The following is a 10,067-nucleotide window of genomic DNA, read 5'->3' on the forward strand; positions in this document are numbered from 1 at the left end:
AAACAAAGGCAGCTTAATGCTTCATTTGGTAAAGCAAAAGGCAAATGGGAGGGTGAGGTTAAAGAAGCACTTGCTCTCACACAAACATGCACTCTGCAGCTACAGGCTGAGCAACATAATGCTCTTTGTTTGTGTTCTAGGCATCCGTGTTACGTACAGGGGAGTAATCTCCCGAGTGATCCTTTTTATCCCTGAACTTTTGCCCCCCCACCCCACCAAAAGCAAGAGTTCTTTACTGTTGTGTCTGCCAAGGGCCCTGAATAAACGACTGAGAAATGGGGCAGTGAATAACAGCAGTCCTATTTTCATCATGTCAACACAAACCTTAAAAGGTTGTGTTTTATTGTCAGCATAGTTCAGTTTTGGTGTGTTTTATGTTATGTCTGACATTTATCCCTTTGTATAACTGTCCTGAAAGATTTTAACTTCTTTTTGTTTTTGAGTTAAAAGAAAAACAGGAGCTTAATGGTTTGTTTTGAGTCTCGGAGAGAATGAAACCTTTTTGAAATCATTTCAAATCAGCTGAAGACTTTTTTACATCAGGGCTTTCACACAGTATTTGGATGTGTTCTAAGTAAACTGCCACAGGAAATATCCGATTTAAATCCCAAAAACAGAATGCAACTGTAAAGGAGATTTTATTTTATTTCATTTTTTTATATATTAAAAATCCCAAATAGGTTTCTGCATTTCATTGAGTTTATATCAATGAACGAAGTGATAGAAACACCTGTCAGTGTAATAAAACCAGCTGCGACATTCAAATAAATCATAACACAGAGTCAAAACTTCCCTTATTTGCTTTATGAAAGGATGTTTCATCGTGGGACTGTGAGGACAGAGTGTACTTTTAAGCTATGCGTACCTAATAAAATGGCTGCTGAGTATATCTGTTTATGCACAGGGCATCCAATGATCCAATGACAACGCTCTGTGGTCTTTTCTGCATTTTCTCACGTTCATTGAACATTTATGAACAGATTGTTGCCACTGACACAATGTCATCATGATTTGGAGTCCCACAAACCCCTCTGCTGTACATGAAGTTATTGTAAACCATTTGCCATCCACTAAATAGTTTCCCTCCAGACCTCCTTAGAGCCCAGTTCAGTAAAAAAAAGTTTAAAGTAGTGATACCCCCGCTCAACAAACTTGTGGTAATAAGGGTTATTATTCTTAATTATAGGGTGTCGATTACTAAGAAGTTTAGTACACAGCAATTTAACCTGTCACGTCAGGCAATCATTAACCAAAAGCATGAGGTTGAAATTACTAATTGCTCAAAAACTAATTTGAATCCGATTGGCTTTATCCAGACATGTTAGACGGTTAAATCACAACACCGTTATCACAAACTGTGTCAGAATGGGATACAAATCAGGGTGTTTTGCAACAAGTTTAAATGAAACATTAATGTCTCCGATATGTGTCTAATTAAAGATTACACATATGGTTACACATAACGTTGGAGAACAAGCAAAACAGAGTTCCCTATTCATCCATCCATCGTGCAATAAATAAAGACTGAGCTGCTAATTTTTCTCTGACTGTGCCCCTTTGTGACCTGAGGTAAGCCTCATGGTCAGAGATGCATGAAGACTTCTGTTACACAATTCTTCCCCCTTTTCCACACTACGTCTTGAATGCGCCTCTATACGGGAAGTGTACATACATTATCTACCCACCCACCTGCGCGCTTCTAAGAGGTCACATGTGTTGAGCAATAGCCCTGTCTGTTGATTTACTTGTGTGTTTTACTAAATGGCAGGCAGCTGTTTTTGCACTGCTTTATCTTCTTAAGGTCAAACTGAGCAAACTGTGCGATTCTTGTCACAGAACATAGAAAACATCATATCTGTACTATGACTACATTTTATGCGCCACAGCAAAAACATTTGCAGTGAATTTTTATCTAGACAGTGGGCTTCATGCTTGAGTCTGTGCATTTTCTTATCATAATAGTGATTACTGCAGCCAAACGTTAAGACGGTAATCAAATTTCTCTTTAAAAATCTGAGGACAGTCAAAAGGTCAGGGTCATAGTTAAGGCCGAGGGTTTGTTAGATGCTTGAAAAGGGGGGTAAATAAAGGAAGAAACAAGAATTGCTACACATATTTGAATTACTTCAAGCAAGTGTTACATCACTAAAGCATCAAGAGCTTGAAGGAAACAGTGTAAAATCCTTTTTTGTTGTAGGGCTACAACACAACTCACAAACACTAAATTAGAGTGGTGTAGAAGTGTAATGCAGCATAAAATGGAAACACTTAAGTAAAATACAAGCATTATAATATTTTTTTTCTTGAGTAAATGCACTTATGGGCTTTCTACAGGGTCCTAATATGTGTTTAATGTAGTTGTACTCTATGTATGTGGAAAAATGGTCTGTGTTCATTTATAGATATCACTGCAATTCCTCTGATAGCATTTGTGCTTTTATTTAAACATTTTTGACTAATTATTTTCAGTTTCAGTTATTTCCATTGAACACCTCTAAAGTTTTTTTTTCTTTTTTCCATGAGGTGATGGGGTTTAAAATGTCACAATAATAAGAACATCTTGACATTTTATTTTTTCAAAGGTTAGCTTGACATGGCGGAAGAAAGGAAGATATTTTTTCAGGCAGAAGAGCCTTACGTGTTTACACAGGGGAAATCTAGTATTGCAGTAAATATCTGAAAAAGATTACCGGCTACAGGACACAGGAACAAGAACAGATGTTAAAAAAATCTTCAGCCTTGTAGCACAGATAAGGTCTGAAAAGAAAAGCGCCAGTAAGAAGACAGAAGCAAGAGTATGACATCTGGCCAGTCTCCACAGTTATAACACTTTTTTTCTTAGATCATTTAAAAAAAATAAGTGTTATTGCGGTATATAGAGTACATGGTGTACATAGTTTAAATGTAAAGTTAGGCTATAGTTTTACTAGTTCAACTTGTATCCCCTTTTTTTACATGGTTGTACATTTTACTTGACCTCTATGAATAAATGAAACAATGCCCTTTACAAATAAGCTTGCTTTGAGTTTGTTTTTAACAGTGTAGATATAATTTAAAGTGGCTCGGGGCAGGGATAGGTTTACCTATAGCCAAAGTAGACTAAAAGGGATTATGAAGTTTTACTCAATGTAATAGCAGCTTTTAGAACTGAAGAAGGTTCTTGGATGAGAAGTGAAACGTCTTCACAAAACTTAAAGTCCAGTCGCTCCTTAGACTAATAGCAGCTTGGTTCACTTTATTATACCTTGATTATCCCATGAAGTAACAAATATAACAGTAATATTTAAATATAATGATGTGATGATGGAAGTAAAGGCGCTTTTTAAAAAATTCAGTCACGTAAAATGTTCTAAACTTTCTCTGGTTACATTTTTCTGTTATAAAAGTTGAGTGAAGATCTCACACGTTTGCCAGTTTAATGTGTTGTGGCAGACATTCCTCTTTGGTACAGTAGGTGGCAGTATAAACATTTATCGGTGTTTTAATGGCGTTTTACACACGCAGAAGAAGAGTGGGCTTTTTCTTTTTTCCCCCTCGGTCTTCCGCTTTACTCGAGGCGCTAATAAGCTAACAGGCTAGGCCTGCTGCTCAAACGAGCGGCGTGAAATCTTCTGCAATCGGTTTTTTGTTGAGTTTTAGCTGTAAAAAGGTGAGTTATATTCCATACAGGAGGGTAGGTTCGGTCTTCCACACGTTTCTCGTGTGAATTCAGCTAGGATGCCGATTCGCATCGCGACGAATTCTTTTGTAAATCGTTTCGCGGTAATAAATGCTAAATTTGCTAGCGTAACGTTAATGCTCGCATGGTTGGTTTTGGAGGGTGGTGGAAAACTTGGCTGCATTATCGTTCGGATGAAAAGTTGGACTCAAAAGTAATTTGTAATATTCAGAGGAAATGTCTTTTTAGATTAACTAAAATCCAATTTTAATGTTACCCGTCAACAATCAAGCTAAAGCGAACTATTTTTGGTGCTGTTAGTCTGGAAATGTATAGCCAGTGTTAAGGCTCAGGAGTCTGCTAATAGAAGCCACCCCCATTTTCTAGCTTATTGTTGTATTATATATTATATACCTCTGACCAATTAACCAACATAGTTTTATTCACCATTCATCCGAAAAGCACCAAAGAAGCACTAAAGAGACCGCCCCCCGCCCCATCCCCAAAAAGAAACGCGTTGGCTTTGAATTTTTTTTTTTTTTTTTTTTAGTGTGCGGTTGTTAAATATTTAAAAATCCTGTGTAGGTACTGCAGTTATAAGCAACCCAGTCATGTATAAACCTGAATGAGATTCTTTGTTAGAAAAGGCTTTGCAGTGCTGCAAAGTGAATGCAAATATAATAATTCACTGATACCAGTTAGGTAGCTTTAAATGGGGCCATAGATTAACTGTTCTCAGAGCTGTTTGACTGTAACTGTTTCTTGTAATTTTGTTTTGTTTTTTTCTTTTCAGGGATAACAGAGTGTTGGACTTAAACAAGAATAAATTTGAAATGGGAGGTATGACAACTCAGAAAGTTAGTCATGTAGCTTTTCTTGCTTTGTTTTGCAGTAGGGAGGTGCCCTGGTGTCCCATGAAACAACACAGGACATGCTAAGTGACTTTAAAAGAATTACAGTATTTGTGAACTTAAGGGGTGTGTCCAAAGACCAAAGTATTTTTTTCCTGAGGCCAGCGTAGTTCCTAAGAGCAATGTTCTTGGAATTGCTTGGAATAGGAGTGGCATGTATTGATGGTATTGTTAAAACGCCAGCAGCGTTGGGGCACTGAGCATCTCTCCCAAGCTTTGTGATTGGGTTGTTTTACTGGTTGCCAGGCCTTAAGATCTTGAACTTTTGGTAGAAAGCTGTGCTTGTCACTTTTTACCCCATCAAGCAGAACTGGGACAAATGCCATGCAGACAGGCTTTCCCACTGCACACATGCTGACAACCATCTGAGCAACAATGGATGAGAAGTGAATGTTGCTTCTCTGAGTATCCATGTCTACCACAATATTGATGTTAAATATAAAGGCCTAGAAGAACAGTTCGTTCACCAGGTCAGTAGCAGTCAGGTAAAGTAGATGTTATGTATCATAGCAACCAAATTGTCTGTGCTGAAAATGTGCGGTGACTTCTAAGTACTCTCAAGTATTCTCAGCTGGACATTTTCAGAGGATGGCCTAGCATTATCGTCAGGCAAAAAGTACTTTGCTGGACACAGCCCCTAATTCAAACACTGCAAAGCTAACAGATGGTGACTCCAATGAATGAGTTTGTCAATAAAAAATTATATTCTCTAAATATGTGCACATTACACAAGAAGTTAAAGAAGACAAAAACATTTACTGAATTAACCTGCTACATGTGTTTTGTGTATTGGTTGCAGTGTGTTTAAGTTCAGCTGCTCATGCAAGCACTTAATGTTTTTTTTTTTTTTGTTTTGTTTTGTTTTGTTTTTACAAACCACATCCACTGTTTGTTCTGTGTCATGGTGGACTCATGCTGTCTTGTCAATTTTTTTTTCACACTCTAGTTACATGTGGCTCCATCACTGTCATGATAGTAGTACTCACAGCACTTTAAGCTCTTACTGTGGACAGTCTAAGATGCAGGGCGGTAGACTGAGCTTTCACCCCAGCTTTTTTTTTTTTTTTTTTTTTGCTTGATTGTTTTTTGTTTTTTTCAATAAAAAGAAAAAGAAGTTGAAAATTGGTGAAATAAAATTAAACAAGGAATAGCATTAGTTGACTTTATTTTCCATGGTTGGCTGCAGAAATATTGAAGTCTTTTAAAGTAAGGCTATGTACAGTAGATCAGAAAACTTTGAGGCGGGGGGGGGGGCGGCTTTGGATTAGTCAACATAGAAAAATAAAATATTTTAAAGCAGGTTAACATAATTTACATTTAATTTGCACATTTTTGATGAATGATACGTAATTTGTTCTACTTCATCGTTTGATGTGTGTTTGTGTTTCTGTCACTTTTAAGACCCTGCTTTTCATCGAGACTGTCCCCTCGACTGCAAGGTTTATGTCGGGAATCTGGGAAACAATGGAAATAAGACGGAGTTAGAAAGAGCGTTTGGTTACTATGGTCCTCTAAGAAGTGTTTGGGTTGCCAGGAATCCCCCAGGTTTTGCTTTTGTAGAGTTTGAAGATCCCAGAGATGCCTCAGATGCTGTGAGAGAATTGGATGGCAGGTAACTCCTTCAACATGCTACACTTATTAGTAGTTATGTTTGATTTTTGCATTGCTTTCTGCTCATTTGTTGACTTCTGTTCAGAACCATGTGTGGCTGTCGAGTACGCGTTGAGTTATCCACTGGAGAAAAGCGCTCCAGGAGCCGTGGCCCTCCTCCATCCTGGAGCCGATACCCTCGAGATGATTTTAGGCGACGCAGTCCTCCTGTTAGACGCAGGTATGCATTTCCTACTTGACAGTTATTTTACCGTTTTATTTATCTGTAGACATTTTCTTTTCAAGCAATATTCTCACTTGCAGTGTTCAATAAGAGTACAAATGACAAAGCACACGTTCATTAAATACGCACTTATTTTTCAGCTTCTGATTTTGGCAAAACAGTTTTAGATCGACTAAATGGCCAAATATATTGGCAAAAATCTAGTCTCTTACCATCTCAGACTATTTTTAGTTTTGTTATAGTCTAAACTAAAACTAAGCAAGGAATCAAGTTTCTGACAGCTTGAAACAAATTGTTTGCACACTTGCATTCAAGCGTTCTTGCCTTTTTTTTTTATTTCTTTAAAAATTAAAAAAAGAAATCTGTGGCTGTATTCACAAAGTGTCATACTTTCTTTTTAAAGCAAACTAAAAGTGCCAGACTAAAGCAAAGAGGGGAAAAAAAACATTTACATAGTAGGCACTCATTTCATTACAGTTTTCGCTCATAAACTGGAGATCTCAACTATTCTTTGGACATGTGATTGTGCTGTTGTGAGTACAGTCGGGTAATGCCCGGTGAATTCGCATCCAACAAGTCCTGTCCTGCCAGCTTTCTCACCAAAATTAAGCACATTATTTCCAGGCTCTATAAGACAGAGCTCTGGAGTTTCTAACCCGTCTCCCCCAACCCAGCAAGTGATGAGTGTTTTGTTTAGTTTTTTCATTTTTCGTTTTCATGTTTCTACTAATTGGTCACTTGAGAGCTACATTCAAGCTTTTCGATATTTTGTGAATACGGCCCCTGATCCCACGAAGATTGAAGTAATAATTTTGATACAATTTTTTTTTTTCATTGTTTTATCATTTCAAGGGTATATTAGTGGCAGGTTATGTAAACGGTTAAATCTTTTATTGAAATATAACTGTTGAAACAACAAGCTCTGCCAGAGTGATATTATTTTACAAAGACATCTTCAGAAGCATAGTTAGCCCTTCATCTCCCATCAAATATTTTTACACTTACATTCTGCAGGTGTAAATTTTATTTATATTTTTTTTCTGAGTTCAGTTGCCATCTATTAATAAAACTGAACCCCGTTTCAGAGTCACCACCACGCTTCTCACCATCTGAGTCAATCAACTAGTCTTCTTTCAGCATCATGTGACTGCTGACCAGTGAGCCCAAATCAGCTTGGCTGGTGTTGTCACATGACCCAGGCGCACCGCCAGTCGTCAGGTTCCACCAAGCTTTTGGTTCCTGAGCATGCAGTTCCCAGCATCCTCCTCCTTCCTCCAACCTTTACCCAATCGACAGCGGTCCACTTCACATTATCAGCCAATCAGCGTCTTTACTCTTTCTATTCTCCAAACATCTACTGTATCAGCGGGGACAGCCCTTGGCTTACATCCCTTCCCATCCCCCACCCCCCCAAAAAAGGCAGGGAAAATCTACAACTACCCCCTCGAACCAGCCACCAGGCAACTTCATATCTCCAACATTTGCATCTTGTGGCAAATCTTCTCTGCAATTCGACCTCCCTCACCATCAGTCTGGCTTCCTTGCGTCATTTCTATCTTGTCCAATTCCCCCAAAAATAGTAAGTTTCTTTTATCCTGCTCTTTGTAGTTTTAATGCTTAATCTAGCTTTCATAGCTGCTTGACAGTTTTCTTCAGCAGTTATGTAATTTGGAGAAAATTCAGTGCAGTGCTGCAAAAACCGGTCAAGGAATTTTGACCACCATTCTTTAATTTCCACTTCAAAAATGAACTACATTTATCTGGTGTTCATTGTAATTGTTCTACTGAGTGCATTTTCAGGGCTCGACATTAAGCTATCTTGAGTGATAACCACAGGAAGTAAACTTTTTTTCTTTGCAGTTTTAATTTGGTTTGTTTTGTTTTGTTTCTTTGTTTTTTGGTTTGTTTGTTTTTTTTGTTTTTTTGGTATAAAGACCCTTTTACTTGTAGGTTACCCTATTTTTCGTTGCCTTAGGATGTGTCCCACATCAAAGTTTCTTTTAACAAAAAACAAAAATAATCAGTCTTTCCTGTGTTGCTGCTAAAGGAGGTATTTTACTTTTTGGGGAACATTGTGCACAAGGAGGATCACAGTAGATGGGTGATTGAAGAATGTTTTTATGCTTGGTTTAAAAAAAGGAAAAGAGCTGTCACATAATTTGTTTGGTCTTTCTCTCAGACAAGCCTTAATGCCGAGCCTTGATTTTGTTTTACATTCTGATATCTTGCTCCATGATTTGTGTTCATTGGACAAAGTTTCCTTATAAACATTTGACCAGTTCATGGATACAGATGATCATTCTGTTAACAGTCCAGGAAGTACGTGTAACCACGTTTCCACATGTAACCCATGTTTCTGTAGGGATCAAGAAAAACTAATTTCAAAGGTTGTATTAGAGATGGGAAATGTTAAATATGCTCTCTTAATATTTCTAAAAAAATGTTTTCTTCTTAATTTTCTTTTTAACTCCTCCCCCCTCCCCTACATTGTAGATCACCAAGGAGACGGAGCCTCAGCCGCAGCCGCAGCAGGTAGCCATGTCACCATTTGTCTTTTGTTTGTGTTTTTTTTTTTTGTTGTTTTTTTGCACCACACATTTGTCTATGGCAAATGATAAAAATCGTTAAAAACATTTTTTCAGGTCTGTTTCAAGAGATAGACGCAGATATCGGTCTGCTTCCAGAGAGAAGAACCGTAAGCGCTCAAGATCCTTCTCACGATCGAGGAGGTAAATCAAAAGAATTTTTATATTTATTGTTCTTGAACTTCAAACTTAATATTAAGCTAACAAATTTTTTTCCCCATCAATTTTGCATTTATTCACTGGTTGGTTTGTTTTACAGTCGTTCCCGGTCTAATGAGAGGAAATGAAGATCTTGGAAAGCTCATCTACCGGCTTATGCTATGGTTACAAAAAAGTACATTTTTATAGTCTTTTCTTTTTAGATTTTGTTGGGTAGCTCGTGGCAATTTAAGGTTGGCCATGTTTGGGTCTTAATGGTTTGTTGAATGATCAAGAAAGGTGTAAACTGTTTTTTTGTTTTTTGTTTTTTGTTTTTTTTGTTTTTTTTTGTTAAATTCTGTCTTGCCCTGCATGCTTTGAAAATGAGTACTTGGTTTTACTTCTTTTTAAAACTGTTTAAAGTCATCATTTCATTTTCTTTCCTTTTTTTTTTGATTTGGTTATTTATTTTACTATTCTTGCTCGGGTTACTGTGACATGGTATAGAGGGAGTGGTGTGTTTTTTGGTTTTTTTTTTGTTTTTTTTTTTCTTTTTTTCTTTCCTCATACCAGTAACAGAAAAGCAGACTCTTAACAAATGCTGTAAATATGGTGCTGTTATTGTAGTCTATCCCTAAAACATGATCATCTGTAATTAATTTTTTTAAATGCCTTCCTTTGCGAAAGAAAGCATTGAGTAGATTCTTTTTTTCTTTTCTATTTTTTTTCTTTTTTCGTTTTTTTTTGAATGTCTGAGCTCCAACAACATGTACTGATACAGTTTAACATCTTGTTCAATAAATGTTTTTCCAAGGTGAGTTTTCTGTAACATTAGCTTTGTTTTCATAGTTGCATATACTATAACTAAAAAGGCAAATGCTGAAAATGAACCCGTTTTAAATTCAGGAAGTACTATAGTTTGCTGAAAATGTAGCCCACAC

General features: G+C 37.1%; 1 protein-coding gene across 1 annotated transcript; it reads left to right on the top strand.

The window, feature by feature from the left end:
* Positions 1-3,324: 3,324 nt before the first annotated feature.
* On the top strand, positions 3,325-9,944 carry srsf3a (serine and arginine rich splicing factor 3a). The gene is made up of 7 exons (XM_084928928.1): positions 3,325-3,649; positions 4,452-4,498; positions 5,971-6,181; positions 6,266-6,400; positions 8,897-8,935; positions 9,046-9,132; positions 9,248-9,944. The coding sequence occupies exons 2-7, from the start codon at positions 4,492-4,494 to the stop codon at positions 9,273-9,275; spliced, it is 507 nt and encodes a 168-aa protein (XP_084785054.1). The 5' UTR covers positions 3,325-3,649; positions 4,452-4,491; the 3' UTR covers positions 9,276-9,944.
* The last annotated feature ends 123 nt before the right edge of the window (positions 9,945-10,067 follow it).

The sequence above is a fragment of the Perissodus microlepis genome, chromosome 5 (assembly GCF_051167445.1).
Source record: "Perissodus microlepis isolate ML-2025 ecotype Zambia chromosome 5, ASM5116744v1, whole genome shotgun sequence".
In the NCBI taxonomy this organism is placed as follows: Eukaryota; Metazoa; Chordata; class Actinopteri; order Cichliformes; family Cichlidae; genus Perissodus; species Perissodus microlepis.